Genomic DNA, 24,171 nt, shown 5'->3' with positions numbered 1-24,171 from the left:
GGTGTCTGGAGAGCGTCGAGTCCAGATTCGGAGCATAGCAAGACAAGCCTAATCCTCAACTCATGCGTGATTCGCCTGATCATCACGTCATGCCTGACCAGGCTGATATTCACGTCATGCCTGACCAGCCTGATCTTAATGTCATGCCTGACCAGCCTGAGCTTCACGTCAGTCCTGCCAAACCTGAGCTTCACGTCAGTCCTGCCAAACCTGAACTTCACGTCACGCCTGACCAGCCTAATCTTCACGTCAGTCCTGCCGAGCATGAACTTCACGTCAGTCCTACCGAGCATGAGCTTCAAGTCAGTCCGGCCGACCCTGAGCTTTCACGTTGTGCCTGCCGCACAAGAGACTGTTCATGTCGTGCCTGCCGCATAAGAGACTGTTCATGTCATGTTCCCCGAACCTGTGCCTTCTGTCCCTGAGCCTGAGCCTTTGTCCCCGAGCCTGAGCCTTCTGTCCCCGAGCATTCTGTCCCCGAGGCTGAGCCTTATGTCCCCGAGCATTCTGTCCCTGAGCCTGAGTCTTCTGCTCCTGAGCCTGAATTCCCAACCAGCCTCCCTCTCCAGCCTCCTTCCATCTGCCACCTCGCTATTCTTCCACCACTGCCTGTCAGCCCCTCAGCTCCTCTTTTAACCACTTTCTGTGAGGTGGAGTTGCCGTGGGTCTGCTGGCCTGCAGCTCCAGCCTGGTCGATGGATCCCAGTCTCCACCTCCAACCTCCGCAACCAGGACTCTACCTCGGCCCTTTGTTTTATCTGCTCCACCCTGGCTCTTACGTCCCTCAGCTCCACCTTGGCCCTTCAGTTCCCTAGTTCCACCAGGCTCCCTCGTCGCCCCGGATCCTTTTTGGTCATTCGTCGACCTTCCCTCAACTCTGGACTTCTCTCTTGGTTACGCCTCATCCCTTCGTCCCCCCGGCTCTGTTGGACTCCTCACTCCCCACAGTTTCCCTTTGGTCCTCACTCCCTCTCTCTCCACCGTGCCCTTCTGTGTCCCCACCTGCACTTCAGTCACCAGAGTCCTCAGCATCGCCTAAGTTCATCGACTCTCCGGCTCCACCCTGGTCTCCTCTCCTACCTGCTTCGCCCCTGTCAGTCGCCCCCCTGGAGTCGTCAGCCCTGCCTCATTCATGGCTCCTCCCTCCGTCTTCTCCGCCTTGGCCGCCTGATCAGTCTTCTCTGCCATGGCCGCCTGACTTCTGCCTTCCGTCCTCCTTCTGTGTCCCCTCCCTCCACAGTTGGTCCTTCTACGGTGCAAGGTCGCACCTAGCAGGAGGGAGGTGTAATGTCACAGTTGTCTGCTGTCTTCATGTCACGTGTCTTCTTCATTAGTTCATCTGCAGCACCTGTCTTGTTAATAATCATCTGTTTCACCTGTCTTCACTCATCAATGTTAATCAGTGTCTGTATTTAGTTCCCTTCAGTTCATTCAGTCTTCGTCCGTTCTACGCTGTATTTAGCGTGTGTGTGGGAACCTTCTGCTCGTCTGCCTGTCTGTATCCGTGCAAGTTATATTATACATATTATTGTAAGTAAAAGTTTTTGAAATTGAAACTTTTGACTTCATCTTATTCTTCTGCTCACACCACAACCGTGACAATCGTAATATACTGATCATTTACTAATGGTTTGTTCATCATTTGTTCGTGATTACCCATTATTTATTGAGATAATGATCCTAAAACAATTTTAACATGAATATTTAAATATGTAAGTGATTAATATATCAACTAATTACATCTTAATAACATTAATCATCTACTAATGATCTGTTTGATTATTTCATGATTTACTATTCTTTAAGATAATGTACAACATAATTATCTTTTATTTATCATTTATAGATGTATAGCCATGTTTTGAAAATTATTAGTTCATCATTAACTAATAATGTAAAAATAACTTCTGATTGAACGTTATTATAAAGTTTTACCCATTATCTAAATCAAATGCATCAGTCATCATCTTAGCTGTATTGAGTAAATTGAAATTAAAGAATTATAGAAAGGACAAAGGCAGATCCGGTGGGAGCAAGGATGGAGGAAACGGAGCAAAAATGGGAGCCCCGTCAAGCCAAAGGGGTGGAGGGCTGAGGCGCAGTCAGAGGTCCGGAAGTCTGTGGTGAATCCTGGATGGAAGCTGGATGAAGCCAGCAGAAAGGGAGGAGCCAGGAAGCTGGGTGGGACCAGCAGAGGAAGGAGGGCCAGGGAATTATTCGGAGCCAGAGAGTCCATTAAGCCTGGTGGGACCAGTGGAGAAGAACTCAAGGGTGGGAGCATGGGTAAGACTCCATTCCAGAATTTGTAGGTCAATGAGTGCTAGCTCCGGGACCACTGTATTAGGGATCCTCCTTCTCTTCAACCACTGTGCAGGGGGAACCACAGCTGGAGAGTACCAACTCCACTTAATCACAGAATATCTTTTGAGGCTGGCGTGATATAAGGCACACAGGGAGTCATCTGGGTAGTGTACAATACGATCTAGATGGAGATTCTCATGGGTGTGATCCTCAAGGGAACAGTCAAACAATTATGAAATTGTACATCCATCAGGTTTGAAGATCACCTGAAGCAACTTTGGTGAACATTGCTCAAAATTGGTACTATAAATTCCACCATGACGTAAGAAATCAGAAGGACATATTTGGTTTAAAAAAGTTTATATGTTCTGGAAGTTTTGAACTGTTCTTTGCACTAGTGTAGTTTGGCAGCTAAATATTATCTCCCAGAAGAAAGAGCTCAAAACATGTTTCCTAAGAGATTTCCAAAGCTGAAATGCATTCACAAGTGTAGTCTAGTTTAAAGTAAGATGATCACAACAAATCACACGATAACAAAACAAACAGAATTCCTGGCAACATTGCAGTCAACTGCTCATTCTCTCATGAAATGCTTCTCTGAGTCTCTTGCTTAAGACCATTACGATCCTGTTCTTCTAGATCTCTGTTACCTGGAGGAAATGGATGTGATCCTGTGTGTGTGAAAGCTGCTCCAGCTCAGCGTCTCTCCTCCTCAGATCATTGATCTCCTGCTCCAGTTGCTCCTGTCGTTCTTTAGTTCGACTCACTGCAGTCTTTTCCTGATCTCTGATCTGCTGTGTCGCCTCAGTACAGATTCTCTCAATGGAGTGGATGAGCTCAGCGATCCTCTCACTGTCCTCCACTATTGTCTGTGCAGAGCGCTGTTAGGACACACATCACAATCACACAGTGAGCTTCAGTGAGTCCTGACTGAGACTTCTCAAACTTCTCTTCTCCAGACTCACCTTATGAGACGCCACAGCCTCTCTCAGCTGCTGAAGATCTTTCTCTCTCTGCTGGATCCTCTGCTGGAACGACCTCTGCGTCTCCTTCAGCTGCTTCTACACCACAAATCAATAACAGAGATGTCAGTTTATAATGCTGTCACATATCTGTCATGGTTCTGTCACTTTGGTCTAGTTTATTCTTGGTTTTGTGCCAGAGCCCTGACACTCCTGTATTGTCTTGTCTTTGTGTGAGCGTACGGCCTCTTGTCTGTGTGCCTTGTTTCATGTTCGAAGCGTGGTGTTCGGATTCTGGCACTCATGTCTAGTTTGGTTTCGGTTCTGTGCCGGGATTCGGACATTCATGCTCCGTGTGTTTGTATTCTGTTGTGAGTGCATCACAAGCATGACCTGAGGCTACATGCTGCGTTTCGGCACAGCGACACCTACTGGTCCGGAGATATGAAAAATTGCTATTTTTGCTTATAACTTCTGAACAAATCGTCCAAAATTCATAAAAGGGGTCTCGTTAGATTCAGGACTTTATGCCAAGTAGACTGATATCCAGTTTTCCCATATTGACCAATTTACCCGTCGGCCATTTTTAATTTTGTACCAAAATGCTGTATTTTCTGAACGTATGAACATACGGTTACCAAACTCGGTATGGGTCATCAGTACAATGCCCTGAAAGAGCCTGAGAAGTTTTGAACAAGCGCCGCCTAGTGGTAAAATTAAATTTTCAAATGCGTATAACTCTGTTGTGATTTAGCGCTTAAAAAAACATTTGCCAATATCTTCGAAACCGTTAGACCGATCGAGACAAAACCACCGTCAGAAGTTTGAAAACATAGGTCGTTGGCTATTTGCTACTGCCCAAGTGTCAAAATATCAATAGTAAGTGGCATAAAAATGCAAATAAAGTCAGGTGTGGGTAATATTTTTTTATGTGTTTAAACATATAAATGTCTATAACTCCAAAGTGAAATGAGATATGTTCACCAAATTTGACACATGAATAAAACAATGTGATTGTGCCTCTAGTTGGCGCTATAATAGAACAAAACGTGAAATTGCCATTGAATTAAATACAGTTTTGTGATTAAAATGCTTTACTTTGCATTGGTGTACGAATGCATTGGTGTAAAATTGCGAAACTCAGTATGTGCCATCAGCAGCATGCCTTGAAGATACTCAAAAGATTTTGAGACAGCGCCACCTTTTGGTCAAAAGTTATAATTAATTTCCAAAAATGCTAATAACTTTTGAATAATTTTCCCTATTGTTATGACACTCTACACAGATTCCTTGGGTTATGCCGAAAACATAGATACCAATTTTGCCATAATCAGCCAAACTTCCTGTCCACCATCTTGATTTTCTTTTAAAACCTTCTTTTTCGAACTTCTCCTAGACCGTTCGTCCGATTTTCACCAAAATTGAATCGTATCATCTCCAGACCGTGCTGACTAAAAGTAATGGATTTCATAACAATAGGCGAAACCGTTTTTGTATACTGCAGCATCAAAATGTAGGCATGCTGCCAAAATGACTATTCAGGCTTTATCTCTGCAATGCCTTGACATTTTGACACCACACTTTGTATGTGTCATTGTCAACTCACTCTGACCACACCACATACACTTCATAACTGCGCCACTATTGATCGAAAGTGATAATCCATTAAATCATATTTTTAGTTAATGTATATGATTTTTTAGCCATTTTGCCTGAATTCATATTTGAATGTCTTTAATTGCTCTTTGCTGCAGTTGGTCTGAAACTCTCAGGCATGTTGGCATGTCTTGTCGTCTTCTTTGCGCTTGGCCCCGGTAATGGCTGCTTGCAGCTATATTTCTCCTTGTGTTTGCAGTCCTGTGCCAGATCGTCGTCAAATGATCCCCTTGTGTCCTGCCCTGCCAGATCCTATTTGCCTAGCCAAGTCATGCAGTAGAAACACTGTCAGTGTGAAGCGGGGCAGGCAACTGGACAAGGCATGACTTGGCTAGGCAAAAAGGATCTGGCAGGGCAGGACACAAGGGGATCATTTGACGACGATCTGGCACAGGACTGCAAACACAAGGAGAAATATAGCTGCAAGCAGCCATGGTAACACTTTATTTTACGGTGTCCTTGATACAGAGTAATTACTTAGTTAATTACTTAGTAATAAACGTTGTAATTACATGTACCAAAATGTAATTAACATGTAATTAAGTTATTGTACAGCCTGTACTTACAGATTGTAATTACACATATGTAATAGGCAGCTACTGTTACACATATGTAACAAGCCGAGTCTGTTACATATGTGTTACAAACTTGGTACACTGTAATTATGTAAGAAAGTACTTAGTACCACACAATGTAACAAGAAGTACTTAAATATATTAGGCTACTAAGGTCTGCAGTTACACATGGTAAATGTGTACGTTTTGTAGCATTGCATGTATGTAACATAAAATAAAGTGTATCAAGATTGTACTTGAGTGCAATTCATGTGTATCTACATACCTTATCCATTTTAAATAAACCACTAGTTCACCGCTAAAATACATGCATTAGCTTCCTAATTACATTGCAACTACAGAATATTACACAGGTATAAGCTACGTAAAATAAAGTGTATCATGACTGTACTTAAGTGGACTTTATGTGTATCTACATACCTTATCCATATGTACCTTAGTTTGAATTAACTCTCTAGTTCACAGCTTAAATACATGCATTAGCTTCTTAATTACATTGCAACTACAGAATATTACACAGGTATAAGTTACGTAAAATAAAGTGTATCAAGACTGTACTTAAGTGGACTTCATGTGTATCTACATACCTTATCCATATGTACCTTAGTTTGAATTAACTCTCTAGTTCACAGCTTAAATACATGCATTAGCTTCCTAATTATATTGCAACTACAGAATATTACACAGGTATAAGCTACGTAAAATAAAGTGTATCATGACTGTACTTAAGTGGACTTCATGTGTATCTACATACCTTATCCATATGTACCTTAGTTTGAATTAACTCTCTAGTTCACAGCTTAAATACATGCATTAGCTTCTTAATTACATTGCAACTACAGAATATTACACAGGTATAAGCTACGTAAAATAAAGTGTATCAAGAATGTACTTAAGTGGACTTCATGTGTATCTACATACCTTATCCATATGTACCTTAGTTTGAATTAACTCTCTAGTTCACAGCTTAAATACGAGCATTAGCTTCCTAATTACATTTCAACTACAGAATATTACACAGCTATAAGCTACGTAAAATAAAGTGTATCAAGACTGTACTTAAGTGGACTTCATGTGTATCTACATACCTTATCCATATGTACCTTAGTTTGAATTAACTCTCTAGTTCACAGCTTAAATACATGCATTAGCTTCCTAATTACATTGCAACTACAGAATATTGCACAGGTGTAAGCTACGTAAAATAAAGTGTATCAAGACTGTACTTAAGTGTACTTCATGTGTATCTACATACCTTATCCATATGTACCTTAGTTTGAATTAACTCTCTAGTTCACAGCTTAAATACAAGCATTAGCTTCCTAATTACATTGCAACTACAGAATATTACACAGGTATAAGCTACGTAAAATAAAGTGTATCAAGACTGTACTTAAGTGAACTTCATGTGTATCTACATAACTTATCCATGTGTACCTTATTTTGAATTAACTCTCTAGTTCACAGCTTAAATGCAGGCATTAGCTTCCTAATTACATTGCAACTACAGAATATTACACAGGTATAAGCAACGTAAAATAAAGTGTATCATGACTGTACTTAAGTGGACTTCATGTGTATCTACATACCTTATCCATATGTACCTTAGTTTGAATTAACTCTCTAGTTCACAGCTTAAATACATGCATTAGCTTCCTAATTACATTGCAACTACAGAATATTACACAGGTATAAGCTACGTAAAATAAAGTGTATCAAGACTGTACTTAAGTGAACTTCATGTGTATCTACATACCTTATCCATATGTACCTTAGTTTGAATTAACTCTCTAGTTCACAGCTTAAATACATGTAGTAGCTTCCTAATTACATTGCAACTACAGAATATTACACAGGTATAAGCTACGTAAAGTAAAGTGTATCAAGACTGTACTTAAGTGGACTTCATGTGTATCTACATACCTTATCCATATGTACCTTAGTTTGAATTAACTCTCTAGTTCACAGCTTAAATACATGCAATAGCTTCCTAATTACATTGCAACTACAGAATATTACACAGGTATAAGCTACGTAAAATAAAGTGTATCAAGACTGTACTTAAGTGGACTTAATTTCTATCTTACCTTATTCATATGTACCTTAGTTTGGGTAAACTCACTAGTTTACAGCATAAATACAAGCAGTAGCTTCCCAACTACATTACAATTACAGAATACTGTATTTTAGCTCAATAGTGTAGAGTTGAATTGATGTGGTGTTACCCTTTCCACCCACCTGCCTGCACACAATTACAAGTCAAATTGTAAATTTATTTTCACCCTTCAAATACAACATATAATTAACTGCTAAAATGTACAATGTTTCACAAACATTAATGAGAATACATATTTTATAAATGAAATCTACACTCTAAAGTGTATTCTTGAAAGTCCACTGAGGTCAGTGGACATATGTCAAAACTAATGGACTCACACTCTGTATTTTTGACTTATGTCGTGAATGAGCCTTCCAAAGATGCCTTTCTTGCTTTTCTTTCCTAGCCAATATGTGACCAGTCACGGAAACTAGGGACACAAGTCGGTTCTGGGGCATTTTGAGTTATTCATAGATTCTGAGAGTGTAATATCCAAGCTTTCCAACGATGTGTAACATGTGGAAATCTGATAATATTTGGAGAAGTTGTGGCCATTTTAAAGTAGGCACTTAAAAAAGCTCAAAGAGGAGAAAACGAGCTAAAGATTGTGCAGTTCTCACCTGTCTCTGCTGCTGGGGGTGACAATAGGGCTCATTTACATCTCATTTAGATAAGCCATACCCCCTGTAAAGCTCCTCCATGTGCTTTACAGCTTTTTTTACACTTCGAATGAGTGCACTTCTGCCGCACTAGGCGAAAAACAATTGTGCTGCCCCTCTATTTGCAACGTACCAGCAACAACACACAAAGACCAATAATGCCATATAGCCTGCATATTAGGCTTGGGCGGTATCCAAATTTTGATACCGTCAAATCTCCTCCCTATTTTACCGGGGTATACGGTATTACCGTGACTATTTAAAAATTATGACATAAGGCTCAGACAGCGTCACCAAACTGTTGGCTTGTGTCTACACCGTTCAGAAACTGAATACCAGATCGGGCATAAAAAAACACACAAAAAAAAATCAAGGCCAACCCGTGCACGTTGTGTCTGATCCCTGTTGACGGCATTAAATGTAATATGAGCCGTAGCCCTATTTAGACTCGACTATTTTTAATACGTGGGCAGTTATAATATGGTGGCGCCAAATAATTGTTTAACCCAGGTGCTGAGGGGGTGGTAGATATAAATACTATTTATAAATGAGCAAAAATGGAAAAATTAATAATATTTAATTATTTTAATTATGACAATTGTATTCATTTTATTAATTGATTTAAATTAAATTAACAAGCAACAAGCAAGAAGTGCATTTGTAAATCCGGTGACACGCGTCCATTGATTTTTATTAATATAACTTTTCTGTCAGTGCTGCAAAGATTAAGTTGACGATCGCCATCTCCGTAGTGAACGCGCATATATAGAGAAATGCACATCATGGATTACATAATCAGAAGGTATAGGCTAGCCTTTTTCTTTTCGTTTTGAATTGTTTCGTTTAAAGAAATTGACGATTGATATCTCCGTGGTGAACGCGCGTATAGAGAGAAATGCACATCCTGGATTAATCAGAGAGTATGCTGCCTATATTTCTTTTCCTTTTGAATTTGTTTCGTTTAAAGAAATTGACGAATCGCCATCTCCATAGTGAACGATAGAGAGAAATGCACATCATGGATTACATAATCAGAGAGTAGGCTAGCCTATTTCTTTTCGTTTGGAATAGTTTCGTTTAATTTGATGATCGCCATTTCCGTATAGAACGCGCATAGAGAGAAATGCACATCATGGATTAAATAATCAGCGAGTGGCCTATTTCTTTTCATTTTGAATTGTTTCGTTTAATGAAATTTCAAGCTTTATTTAGATATCTGTCATGTCTGTGAGACATACATGTGAGTTTCGGTTAATTTATGATGAGATTTCAATGCAAGTGACCGCGGCGCGCCAGCGAATGATCATGTCATGATTATGTTGTCTGCTATATTTGATTCTTATTTATTATTGGTTGGTAAAAAAAAAAAAAAAATAGGATACAATTTATACAAAACGAAATTCACTTTAAAGAAAGGCCTTTTACAAAATGAAACTTAATTAAGTGGTCAATGTCTGACTCCCGATGCATCCCATCTTACTCGTGCTGTTCAGTTTTCATTATCAACGTAAAAAAAAAATAACATTATAATATTTTAACAAATATAAACGAATGCGCTTATTTAATGAACTCGGGGCAAAATGCATCCTGGCAGCAGTGAGTGGGTGGTTGTTTCGGAGATGCGACATTAGGTTAGAGGTGTTTCCATCTCTCGCGGTCACCTTTTTTATTGCAACATTTACAAATTGCCTAGTCAGTATTTACCGCCTCTCCCTTCTCTCTCTCTCTCCTCCACACTGTCACTTGATGACAACTACATAAGTATTTTTAGGCATTGAATAAATTATATTTATTTATTATATATAAGTGCCGGTAATGACGGTATTGAAACTGATACCGTTGCTATTTTAAGACCCCGCGGTATACGATATTACCGAAATACCGCCCAACCCTACTGCATATAACGCAAAACCAGCAACAACACACAAAGGCCAATATGCCATATACATACAGTATAACGCAAAACCAGCAACAACACACAAAGACCAATATGCCATATACATATAACGCAAAACCAGCAACAACAAACAAAGACCAATAAGCCATAGGCCTACATATAGCGCAAATAGTGCGCAACGCTCGTGTGCCCAAAATGTCAACAATATTAAAGTTTATGTAGGAGGCAAATGCCTGCTGGCATTTTTCTTTAAGCAGTCATTTCTGCAATTTTCCAAATAATCACATTTCACCTCCTCAAATTACTGTTGCAAATCTCTTTACACCACTTTCTTATGTGCGTATACACACACAAATGAAATGTCCGCAAGCACATTATATCATCAGCAGGTTCAGCATCTTAAATAACGACTAAAGAGCAAATGAAGCTTAACTTACATTTCAGAAACACGCACGGCAGGCCTTCATCGCAGCAAAGGTCTTAACTGCATCCTCTATTTCGATTCTCCGTCACATATGAAACAGCCAGCCACCGCTGTCAGCGAGCCGAGCCGCCGTATTGAAGCACTGAGGGCGAGCGCGCTGCGCCCATACCTCCGGTTCAGTTTCCCGAGCCCACGAAGTGCGGCGAAAACATTTTCGGTGTAACTGCCAGACGGTTCATCTCGTCTGCGACAATCTTTGCGGCATCCATCTTCATTGAATTTTGATATCAGAGAGAGCCGGCCAGAGCACAGCATAATAAGTAGCCATGTGGTTGACTTGGAGGGCGGGGGCAAAAGCGCCGGGTTATTCAGTATGGAAATACACACAGACAATGACACGCCACGCCCCTACTGCATGCTAGAATCTCCGAAAACAAGCCGATTTCAACCTCAAAATGTAAGCTTTTAAATATACCAATACTGCTATCTCAAACATGGAGAGGCTTCTTCGTGATTTCAATTAACAGATTCTCCAAAAAATTGAAAATCACCAATTTTGAAAAAAAAACTCTTCTTTCTCATTTTGCTCGAAAGTTGTGCTGCCGACTTGTGTCCCTGGTTTCTGTGACGGGTCACATATGTCCATTCAATAAACTTCAAGTGGCTCTTCAGCATTTTCTCAGTACAGTTCCCCCTTAATCTCCACACTTGTCCTTTAATTGTTTGCCAGTATCTCTCAATGTGTTGAGTGTGGCTGCCAGTCTGTGGATCCACAAAGTTATTCTTGTGGTTTACCGGATAGTGATGATAACCTTCTGTAGTGAGGGACTGTACATATGCCCGCCAGGAATCACTGTAGTTTGTTGAACCGCTTCTAACATGCCGTTTAATGATTGGGTTCAGAGTTGTGCGTGCTCGTGGAGGGACCAGCTTAAGAACAGGCCTTCGGCTACTGTGGTGTACTTCTAACAGACCAAACACCCATCCATGTCTTGCCCATGTACCACCATACCGTCCACGGTTATACTATAAGAAATGTGACCCGTCACAGAAACCAGGGACACAAGTCGGCAGCACAACTTTCGAGCAAAATGAGAAAGAAGAGTTTTTTTTCAAAATTGGTGATTTTCAATTTTTTGGAGAATCTGTTAATTGAAATCACGAAGAAGCCTCTCCATGTTTGAGATAGCAGTATTGGTATATTTAAAAGCTTACATTTTGAGGTTGAAATCGGCTTGTTTTCGGAGATTCTAGCATGCAGTAGGGGCGTGGCGTGTCATTGTCTGTGTGTATTTCCATACTGAATAACCCGGCGCTTTTGCCCCCGCCCTCCAAGTCAACCACATGGCTACTTATTATGCTGTGCTCTGGCCAGCTCTCTCTGATATCAAAATACAATGAAGATGGATGCCGCAAAGATTGTCGCAGACGAGATGAACCGTCTGGCAGTTACACCGAAAATGTTTTCGCCGCACTTCGTGGGCTCGGGAAACTGAACCGGAGGTATGGGCGCAGCGCGCTCGCCCTCAGTGCTTCAATACGGCGGCTCGGCTCGCTGACAGCGGTGGCTGGCTGTTTCATATGTGACCGAGAATCGAAATAGAGGATGCAGTTATGACCTTTGCTGCTGCGATGAAGGCCTGCCGTGCGTGTTTCTGAAATGTAAGTTAAGCTTCATTTGCTCTTTAGTCGTTATTTAAGATGCTGAACCTGCTGATGATATAATGTGCTTGCGGACATTTCATTTGTGTGTGTATACGCACATAAGAAAGTGGTGTAAAGAGATTTGCAACAGTAATTTGAGGAGGTGAAATGTGATTATTTGGAAAATTGCAGAAATGACTGCTTAAAGAAAAATGCCAGCAGGCATTTGCCTCCTACATAAACTTTAATATTGTTGACATTTTGGGCACACGAGCGTTGCGTACTATTTGTGCTATATGTAGGCCTATGGCTTATTGGTCTTTGTTTGTTGTTGTTGGTTTTGCGTTATATGTATATGGCATATTGGCCTTTGTGTGTTGTTGCTGGTTTTGCGTTATATGCAGGCTATATGGCATATTGGTCTTTGTGTGTTGTTGCTGGTTTTGCGTTATATGTATATGGCATATTGGTCTTTATGTGTTGTTGCTGGTTTCGCGTTATATGCAGGCTATATGGCATTATTGGTCTTTGTGTGTTGTTGCTGGTACGTTGCAAATAGAGGGGCAGCACAATTGTTTTTCGCCTAGTGCGGCAGAAGTGCACTCATTCGAAGTGTAAAAAAAGCTGTAAAGCACATGGAGGAGCTTTACAGGGGGTATGGCTTATCTAAATGAGATGTAAATGAGCCCTATTGTCACCCCCAGCAGCAGAGACAGGTGAGAACTGCACAATCTTTAGCTCGTTTTCTCCTCTTTGAGCTTTTTTAAGTGCCTACTTTAAAATGGCCACAACTTCTCCAAATATTATCAGATTTCCACATGTTACACATCGTTGGAAAGCTTGGATATTACACTCTCAGAATCTATGAATAACTCAAAATGCCCCAGAACCGACTTGTGTCCCTAGTTTCCGTGACTGGTCACAAATACATAATTTCAGTTATGTATACACAAATACACAATACATCTTAATAGTTTGCACATAAAATCTTAACCAAATGCAGTTCTGCTATGCTAAATTACTAGTAATTACTAATTACTAACTAGATTTGAGCTGACTTTTTATTTTTTACCTTTCTTTTATGAGTGAATTTTGACTCATCAATTACAACGAAACGATGTCTCGATCGCCCTCCAATTTTGAATTGGTGCTTTCTCTTCATCCTTCTCAATGCATTTGTGCACACCTTTTAATTAAAAACCATTGTTAGAAAGCATAAAAAGCAAACTATTAACATCAGATTTAGTTTCAAGCATTTGTACTCTAAACTTGATTTGTTTACAAATTTTTCAACAATCCCAGCATGCACACCAGAGTTGTATTCAACGAAATGGGAATTTACATGATAACAGAACAGAATCCAAAACTAATCAAATCAAAACTAACACTTAAGCTTACCTTTCTGAGCTTTTTGTTCATTTTTGAGAGTGTTGTTCATTTTCCCAATGAAAATTATTTCCAGGGGATTTGTTTTTACTAACATCATATAATGTATCTGTCCCATCTTTTATATAAAAACAAAATACTTAAAAGTGCATCGGTAGGGGCAAATTGTTTAATGCTGCCCAGATGTTGCATAAATGCATTTACACAGCAGTTAAAATCACACAAGTAACATAATGAAATTTCTTTATTCCTAATTTTATATTTAAATTAACAATAAAAAAATGACTGAAAAAGGTCAATGGTACCTTTAAATAACCTAAATTATGAGGCATGTTATATATTTATAGATTTTTGTCATGCTTGGAAAAAAAAAAAAAAAACTATTAGATTTTTTTTTTAAATGTTCCAAAATTAATTTGAGCAAGAACATCAGTGTTTTAAGCCTGCACAAATAAATACCACATGTTCATACAGAGCATACCCATACAATAAGGAAATAAATCATATATATCAGATTCTTTCAGATTGGGGTCTATGGCTGGGGCACACATTCAACTGCAGAACAAGGTAAATGCAAGTAACTCAAGACATTTGTATTCTATTTTTACATAGTAAACTTGGTTTATGTACTAACACATCAATACATACTAATTAGAGGTTGATGATATTTTAGTTTCCTAGTATAAAATTGTGTTTAAAGAAACACAACAAATAGATTATTTTGTTGATACTACTATACCTACTGTATATAATTGAATTTGTTAGATAATGTTATTTGTATTTCCTTCCTGTGATGGGGTGGCTCAGGGAGAAGCCACAGAAACAGCTTATTTTATAACCAAAAGAATATCCAGTAAAAAAAAAAAAAAAAACCTGCAAGCATAATTGTAAACAAGCCAGAAATTCACTGGGACTCTTATTTTGACATGGTTTTACTTCTTTTTTTTCTTCGTGTTTTTTTTTTTTTTTTTTTTACCACAGATGATCGAGGGACATAAAATATGCCCTTTTACAACCATATAACATATTACAATAATAATAAAAAAAACGGAAACACAATTCCACGAGCCAGTACAATGTGCAACATCGCAGCATTTTGACTTAGAAATCACATGTATCGACATTTCTCTGTTTTTCCATCGGCAGGAAAAATTAATAACACTTAATATTATAATTAAGAATTTTGCTATAATAATTAAGCTATTTTATCCTCTTTATATGGCCTTAAATCTGATCAAACAGAACCACGGAAATCCTAAACATGTCTGATGACTTCTAAGAAAGCATGTTGTGGAGTTTAATGATATATATATATATATATATATATATATATATATATATATATATATATATATATATATATATATATATATATATATATAATTGTGTGAATTACCTGTAAATAAACATCAACCATTGATGAAGTTCTTTATGGGATCCTGAAAAAATTGATCCGGTCCGGATTGATTTTTTCTTCCTTTGGGTGTGGTTCTGTTTGCGATAGCACACCCTGTTTTTTAAAAAAAAGATAGAAAAAGATTAATGGTACTAAAGTGATCCGTAAATTAAAAATAAATAAATGACTCTTTTTTTCCAAACCACTTACCAGGTATATCCATCTTTTCTGTTGTCTATCACGAACTTCATTTTTCTTCTGCAGTGTCCACATCTCATTTTTTGGGCCAATAATTTATTTCGCTGCATCCATTTAATAAGCTTTATCTTGTCATTTTGTTTGTTCTGTGGCAATGGTACAGACACCATATTTGAAATCCCGCGCTGCCGCGCCTAGCCGCCAACCTGCGCGTGCGCGGTTTCTGTAGGTCAACCGCATTGCCACGTGACACAATAACGTTTAAAAAAAGGAATCGTCTGGAGTCTGGAGACGCTTGCAAAACGAGTACTAGTCGAGAAGATACTGTAGGTATGGTATAAGTGTTTTTGTTGCTATACATTACATATTTAGATAATATATTGATGTGAGATGTATTAAATTATGTTTAGGATTGTCTCATTTGACTGCTTTACTATAAACTTTACAATAGGCAATGTCAGATAACCACTACAGTCTATGGTCAGACTCTCTCTCTCTCTCTCTCTCTCTCTCTCTCTCTCTCTATATATATATATATATATATATATATATATATATATATATATATATGTGTGTGTGTGTATCTCTATCTATGTATCTATCTCTTTCTCTCTATCTTGATAGATATATACATATACTTACTTTTAATAAAAATAAAGTACATTCACTGATTTTAATATTAAATACCATAGCCAAAAAAATTTAATGATGTGGTTTATATCATATCTGCTGTGTGGATCACTATTTATTCTGACCCAGGTCCACCATGGCCAGCAAAAGAGGGAAAAAGAAAATGAAAAAAAGTATGGATGTAGAGATTGTAGAGAGCCCCAAAAATGTGACAGAAGATCTACAAGTTGCTGAACGAGTAGAGAAGCATGGAGAAGACCAGATCATGCTAGATGAAGATAATGTGTCCAGCGAGGAGAGTGTACAGTGTGATGAGATGGTTCTGTCCAGTGGTAAGAGTTTAATCATTGTATTCGGTCTTGATTCTGAGAATGTAAGCATTCCTCAATTGAAATTTTGAAATATAGATATGTGCCTTAGATTTTTAACTGGTACACAGAAACGGGACCACACTTTAGGTTTTACCCATACATTGCTTATTTTATTAACATTGATTTCTCAAGTTCATTTTTATTATCAGACAATGTCACTGATTTTAATTTAGTAGATTATTTTTAACATCATGCTTTTCATCTTATGTTAAAATGGCATTGTCAAATAACCTTTGTTTATCTTTTTTTATCTCTTATTGAAATCTTTATTTAGCGCTTTGGTTAAAGTGGAAATCTAAGTGCTTCATAAATATGCCTTAACTCTACATTGAATATTTTGTTGATTGCAGATAAAACCAGTTCCCTGAAGTTGCTGAAGAAAAATAAAAGACTGCGGAAAAAAATTAAGAAAATGCATGAGGAAATTGACATTTTGAAGAAAAAATTGAGGGCAAGAACAGGTTGGTGACTATTGCTGGGTGAGGTCTGTTAAGATGTAAGCCGAATGAAATGTAGAACTGCTTTGCGACAACAGGATGGGGCTGATTTTAAAATAAGTCATTTTTGCAAAGTCTGTCAAGTGTCAAAATATCAAGGACAATTTGATTACCCATTTCATTTCAAACTAAACAAATGTTGCATGCAAGCTTTAGTTCTAGCGCCAAAGCTCAAATACATCCACAGTAAAAAACAAAACAAAAAAAAGACTGGCAGTTTAGGCTTATTTATGGTGTGAACTGAAGGCACTTGAATACAAATGAAAACCAGTTCACAAAAAAGTTAATTTTTATAATGTGATTTTTTTTTTTGGGTTGGCAGGGAAGTCAAAAAAGTACAAATCCCGTGATTCAGATGATTCCAGCTCCACCTCCAGCTCCACCTCCAGCTCCACCTTCAAGTCCACCTCAAGCTCCTCACTTTCATCCTCTTCGTTCTCCAAAATGAAGAAATCCCGCAAGAAGAGTAAAAAGGAGCACTGTCATCCTCTAGCAATGGCGAGAGGTACTGTTGTGTTTGGCAACCATTTTGCAATTAAAGGGATACTCCACCAGTTTTTCTTATTAAACTTTGTTATTCCCTTAACTAAGACGAGTTGATACATACCTCTCTCGTCTCAGTGCGTGCACTATATCGCTCTGTATTGCCGCAAAACTATGTTAGCACTTAGCTTAGCCCATGCATTAAATATGGGCCAAGCAGAGAAGCGACCAAACACTTCCACGTTTTCCCAATGTAAACACAGTTACTCGAGTAGTGTAACTTGACCTGGGCTGGTGACACAAAATAAACCGTTGCGCTTTTCTAAGCGTTTAAAATTGATGACTATATTGTATGGCGGAATACCATAACAAGTGCTTTTGAGCACTTCGACTTGGCGCAATAATATCTTCACTCGTGAAAAGTCCTCTTACCGGCTCCCGCTTCCTCTCCCTCTGACATTTCCGTCAATACAACCAACGTGACATGCGCCGGTAGTAGTAGTTCGAGCGGAGTTGACGAAGTAACAGGTTGTTGGAAGCTAGTTTGTGTACAATAATGGTTAAAGCGTGCATCGTAAAGGGTTGTGAAAATAAGGAGAATGTATATAGTGCTGTCATTTTTCACCGAATTCCAACACACCACATACAGCGGAGAGCTTGGTTAGCTGCTTTGAACAAGAATCCCAAAACACCATTGATGACTCTGAAGAAGTGGCGTGTTTGCTCCGAACATTTCACAAAGGAGGACTATACCTGCACAGGAACACGCCTAAAGGATGAGGCTACACCAACAATATTCAGATCACTTACACAAGAAAGAGGATCATCACCCAACGCTGTAAGTGTACTTTTGCATGGTATTTAGTTGTCCTGGAAGTGTCAGTAACCTTAGCTGAGTAACATATCTGTGAAATCATTGCGCTTCTGAGACAGGAAATAAAAAGTTACTGTTTTATTTAGATAAGGACTGAGCTCAGAAAGAAACATGTAGTATAAGCCTTAAACCGTATAACTCAACCAAGCTCTCCGCTGTATGTGGTGTGTTGGAATTCGGTGAAAAATGACAGCACTATGTACATTCTCCTTATTTTCACAACCCTTTACGATGCACGCTTTAACCATTATTGTACACAAACTAGCTTCCAACAACCTGTTACTTCGTCAACTCCGCTCGAACTACTACTACCGGCGCATGTCACGTTGGTTGTATTGACGGAAATGTCAGAGGGAGGGGGAGAGGAAGCGGGAGCCGGTAAGAGGACTTTTCACGAGTGAAGATATTATTGCGCCAAGTCGAAGTGCTCAAAAGCACTTGTTATGGTATTCCGCCATACAATATAGTCATCAATTTTAAACGCTTAGAAAAGCGCAACGGTTTATTTTGTGTCACCAGCCCAGGTCAAGTTACACTACTCGAGTAACTGTGTTTACATAGGGAAAACGTGGAAGTGTTTGGTCGCTTCTCTGCTTGGCCCATATTTAATGCATGGGCTAAGCTAAGTGCTAACATAGTTTTGCGGCAATACAGAGCGATATAGTGCACGCCCGAAGGGTCTTCACCGCCGTGGCCGCCCGAAGGGTCTTCACCGCCGTGGCCGCCCGAGGGGTCTTCACCGCCGTGGCCGCCCGAGGGGTCTTCACCGCCCTGGACGCCCGAGGGTCCGACAGCTCCGCCCTGGACGCCCGAGGGGTCTGCTCCGCCCTGGACGCCCGAGGGTCCGACAGCTCCGCCCGAGGGTCCGACAGCTCCGCCCTGGACGCCCGAGGGTCCGACAGCTCCGCCCTGGATGCCCGAGGGTCCGACAGCTCCGCGCTGGACGCCCGAGGGTCCGACAGCTCCGCCCTGGACGCCCGAGGGTCCGACAGCTCCGCCCTGGATGCCCGAGGGTCCGACAGCTCCGCCCTGGACGCCCGAGGGTCCGACAGCTCCGCCCTGGACGCCCGAGGGTCCGACAGCTCCGCCCTGGACACCCGAGGGTCCACAGCCTGCTCCGCCCTGGTCCCGCCCTCAGCCTGCTCCGCCGTGGCCTCGCCCTCAGCCTGCTCCGTCGTGGACACGCCCACAGCCTGCTCCGCCCTGGCAGTCTGTTCGTCCAGCTCCGCCCATGTTCCATGGCCCTGCACGGACCTGGCCCGCCATCCCTCCCCCGGGACCGCCTCCGCTCCACCACCCTCCCGAACTATGTCTCTAGTTTTGATGGGCGTCGGGAGCCGCCCATAGAGGGGGGGGCTATGTTGTAATGTCTGTCTGTGTTCCCCCGGTCTTTGTGCTTTTGGTTCAGTCCTGTTCAGTTTTCCCGCTCCTCGTTTGTGTTCATGTATACCACGCCCCCTTGTTATCTTGTTTAGCTTGTTTGGCCTTGTATTTAAGCCCTGTGTTTCAGTCCAGTCTTTGTGAGTTCTTGTTGTTGTACCTTGATGTTGGTGGTTCTGTTCCTGAGTCTTGTGCCCTAGCCAGAGTCTTTATGTAGTTTGGGTTTATTAAATAAAGTGTGCTGCAATTGGATCCTGCTTCCTCCTTGCTTCCACCTCATCATAACAGGTACGTCGGTACCACAAAGTTGTGAAGGCCTACAAGAGTCAGGGGAGCATGAATAAGGCCTTCAGAATTGTAGGTGTGGATCGTAACACACTGGCTCTGTCTGCTTCCCTGGCTGAAATTACAATCGCAGCTCCAAAATTTTTAAAGAGCCTCCCACCATTTAATCTCAAAAAAGAGAAGCTTTTAGATTATTCAAAGCGTTGTGCGGAATCAATGACTCCAGAGGTCCGTGCTAAAATTGAAGAGCTAAAAGCGAAAGGCAAGCTTCTGCCAATCAAGTATAAATATAGATAAGATCCTTATTTTTCAGTTGTTTTATATTGGGGCTATTGTATTATTTGTTTCTGAATCAGTCCCAGTAACATGTTTTGCTTAACAATGTTTAAAAAGCCATTTTATTTTTGTGTTGCAATCTTTTAAAACTTCAGAATAAAGTTTTGAATTGTTAAAATCTGCTCACATCTCATTAATTTCCATTATTTGTATTGGCAGGCAGGTGGCTAAAAGAGTAGGTACACTTAAAGTTTGGGTATATTTAATTTGTAGGCTTATGCTTTGTTTATTTAGCACTCAAAAATCACTCATCCATGAACAGGCTACAGTCAAATAGTGTATGCAGATACCAGCGGACTGTGCTGATGACAAAAATCATGTATTTATGCTGTGAACTAGTGAGTTAATCCAATCTAAGGCACAGATGGATAAGGTTAGATAGAAATGAAGTACACTTAAGTACAGTCTTGAAACACTTTATTTTACGTAGCTTATACCTGTGTAATATTCTGTAGTTGCAATGTAATTAGGAAGCTAATGCATGTATTTAAGCTGTAAACTAGTGAGTTAATTCAAACTAAGGTACATATGGATAAGGTATGTAGATACACATGAAGTCCACTTAAGTACAGTCTTGATACACTTTATTTTACGTAGCTTATACCTGTGTAATATTCTGTAGTTGCAATGTAATTAGGAATCTAATGCATGTATTTAAGCTGTGAACTAGAGAGTTAATTCAAACTAAGGTACATATGGACAAGGTATGTAGATACACATGAAGTCCACTTAAGTACAGTCTTGATACACTTTATTTTACGTAGCTTATACCTGTGTAATATTCTGTAGTTGCAATGTAATTAGGAAGCTAATGCCTGCATTTAAGCTGTGAACTAGAGAGTTAATTCAAACTAAGGTACATATGGATAAGGTATGTAGATACACATGAAGTACACTTAAGTACAGTCTTGATACACTTTATTTTACGTAGCTTATACCTGTGTAATATTCTGTAGTTGCAATGTAATTAGGAATCTAATTCATGTATTTAAGCTGTAAACTAGTGATCTAATTCAAACTAAGGTACATATGGACAAGGTATGTAGATACACATGAAGTCCACTTAAGTACAGTCTTGATACACTTTATTTTACGTAGCTTATACCTGAGTAATATTCTGTAGTTGCAATATAATTAGGAAGCTATTGCATGTATTTAAGCTGTGAACTAGAGAGTTAATTCAAACTAAGGTACATATGGATAAGGTATGTAGATACACATGAAGTCCACTTAAGTACAGTCTTGATACACTTTATTTTACGTAGCTTATACCTGTGTAATATTCTGTAGTTGCAATGTAATTAGGAAGCTATTGCATGTATTTAAGCTGTGAACTAGAGAGTTAATTCAAACTAAGGTACATATGGATAAGGTATGTAGATACACATGAAGTCCACTTAAGTACAGTCTTGATACACTTTATTTTACGTAGCTTATACCTGTGTAATATACTGTAGTTGCAATGTAATTAGGAATCTAATGCATGTATTTAAGCTGTGAACTAGAGAGTTAATTCAAACTAAGGTATGTAGATACACATGAAGTACACTTAAGTACAGTCTTGATACACTTTATTTTACGTAGCTTATACCTGTGTAATATACTGTAGTTGCAATGTAATTAGGAAGCTAATGCCTGCATTTAAGCTGTGAACTAGAGTGTTAATTCAAACTAAGGTACATATGGATAAGGTATGTAGATACACATGAAGTACACTTAAGTACAGTCTTGATACACTTTATTTTACGTAGCTTATACCTGTGTAATATTCTGTAGTTGCAATGTAATTAGGAAGCTATTACATGTATTTAAGCTGTGAACTAGAGAGGTAATTCAAACTAAGGTACATATGGATAAGGTATGTAGATACACATGAAATACACTTAAGTACAGTCTTGATACACTTTATTTTACGTAGCTTATACCTGTGTAATATTCTGTAGTTGCAATGTAATTAGGAAGCTAATGCCTGCATTTAAGCTGTGAACTAGAGAGTTAATTCAAACTAAGGTACATATGGATAAGGTATGTAGATACACATGAAGTACACTTAAGTACAGTCTTGATACATTTTATTTTACGTAGCTTATACCTGTGTAATATTCTGTAGTTGCAATGTAATTAGGAAGCTATTACATGTATTTAAGCTGTGAACTAGAGAGTTAATTCAAACTAAGGTACATATGGATAAGGTATGTAGATACACATGAAGTACACTTAAGTACAGTCTTGATACACTTTATTTTACGTAGCTTATACCTGTGTAATATTCTGTAGTTGCAATGTAATTAGGAATCTAATGCATGTATTTAAGCTGTGAACTAGAGAGTTAATTCAAACTAAGGTACATATGGACAAGGTATGTAGATACACATGAAGTCCACTTAAGTACAGTCTTGATACACTTTATTTTACGTAGCTTATACCTGTGTAATATTCTGTAGTTCAATGTAATTAGGAAGCTAATGCCTGCATTTAAGCTGTGAACTAGAGAGTTAATTCAAACTAAGGTACATATGGATAAGGTATGTAGATACACATGAAGTACACTTAAGTACAGTCTTGATACACTTTATTTTACGTAGCTTATACCTGTGTAATATTCTGTAGTTGCAATGTAATTAGGAAGCTATTACATGTATTTAAGCTGTGAACTAGAGAGTTAATTCAAACTAAGGTACATATGGATAAGGTATGTAGATACACATGAAGTACACTTAAGCACAGTCTTGATACACTTTATTTTACGTAGCTTATACCTGTGTAATATTCTGTAGTTGCAATGTAATTAGGAATCTAATTCATGTATTTAAGCTGTAAACTAGTGATCTAATTCAAACTAAGGTACATATGGACAAGGTATGTAGATACACATGAAGTCCACTTAAGTACAGTCTTGATACACTTTATTTTACGTAGCTTATACCTGTGTAATATTCTGTAGTTGCAATGTAATTAGGAAGCTATTGCATGTATTTAAGCTGTGAACTAGAGAGTTAATTCAAACTAAGGTACATATGGATAAGGTATGTAGATACACATGAAGTCCACTTAAGTACAGTCTTGATACACTTTATTTTACGTAGCTTATACCTGTGTAATATTCTGTAGTTGCAATGTAATTAGGAAGCTATTGCATGTATTTAAGCTGTGAACTAGAGAGTTAATTCAAACTAAGGTACATATGGATAAGGTATGTAGATACACATGAAGTCCACTTAAGTACAGTCTTGATACACTTTATTTTACGTAGCTTATACCTGTGTAATATTCTGTAGTTGCAATGTAATTAGGAATCTAATGCATGTATTTAAGCTGTGAACTAGAGAGTTAATTCAAACTAAGGTATGTAGATACACATGAAGTACACTTAAGTACAGTCTTGATACACTTTATTTTACGTAGCTTATACCTGTGTAATATACTGTAGTTGCAATGTAATTAGGAAGCTAATGCCTGCATTTAAGCTGTGAACTAGAGTGTTAATTCAAACTAAGGTACATATGGATAAGGTATGTAGATACACATGAAGTACACTTAAGTACAGTATTGATACACTTTATTTTACGTAGCTTATACCTGTGTAATATTCTGTAGTTGCAATGTAATTAGGAAGCTATTACATGTATTTAAGCTGTGAACTAGAGAGTTAATTCAAACTAAGGTACATATGGATAAGGTATGTAGATACACATGAAATACACTTAAGTACAGTCTTGATACACTTTATTTTACGTAGCTTATACCTGTGTAATATTCTGTAGTTGCAATGTAATTAGGAAGCTAATGCCTGCATTTAAGCTGTGAACTAGAGAGTTAATTCAAACTAAGGTACATATGGATAAGGTATGTAGATACACATGAAGTACACTTAAGTACAGTCTTGATACACTTTATTTTACGTAGCTTATACCTGTGTAATATTCTGTAGTTGCAATGTAATTAGGAAGCTATTACATGTATTTAAGCTGTGAACTAGAGAGTTAATTCAAACTAAGGTACATATGGATAAGGTATGTAGATACACATGAAGTACACTTAAGTACAGTCTTGATACACTTTATTTTACGTAGCTTATACCTGTGTAATATTCTGTAGTTGCAATGTAATTAGGAATCT

General features: G+C 38.9%; 1 protein-coding gene across 1 annotated transcript in view; it reads right to left on the bottom strand.

The window, feature by feature from the left end:
- LOC143718301 (tripartite motif-containing protein 16-like) overlaps nt 1-24,171 on the bottom strand; it is a 76,494-nt gene that overhangs the window by 16,714 nt on the left and 35,609 nt on the right. The window contains exons 2-3 of the mRNA XM_077209356.1: nt 3,267-3,362; nt 2,952-3,182 (exon numbers count right to left, since the gene is read on the bottom strand). Coding sequence (XP_077065471.1) covers nt 2,952-3,182; nt 3,267-3,362 — 327 coding nt within the window. The remainder of the gene's footprint in view (nt 1-2,951; nt 3,183-3,266; nt 3,363-24,171) is intronic.

This window comes from Siphateles boraxobius, unplaced genomic scaffold (assembly GCF_051911475.1).
Source record: "Siphateles boraxobius isolate OS27281-9 unplaced genomic scaffold, OSU_SipBor_1 61, whole genome shotgun sequence".
Classification (NCBI taxonomy): Eukaryota; Metazoa; Chordata; class Actinopteri; order Cypriniformes; family Leuciscidae; genus Siphateles; species Siphateles boraxobius.
The sequence above is the reverse complement of the archived record's forward strand: the minus strand, read 5'-3'. Positions and strand labels throughout refer to the sequence as shown.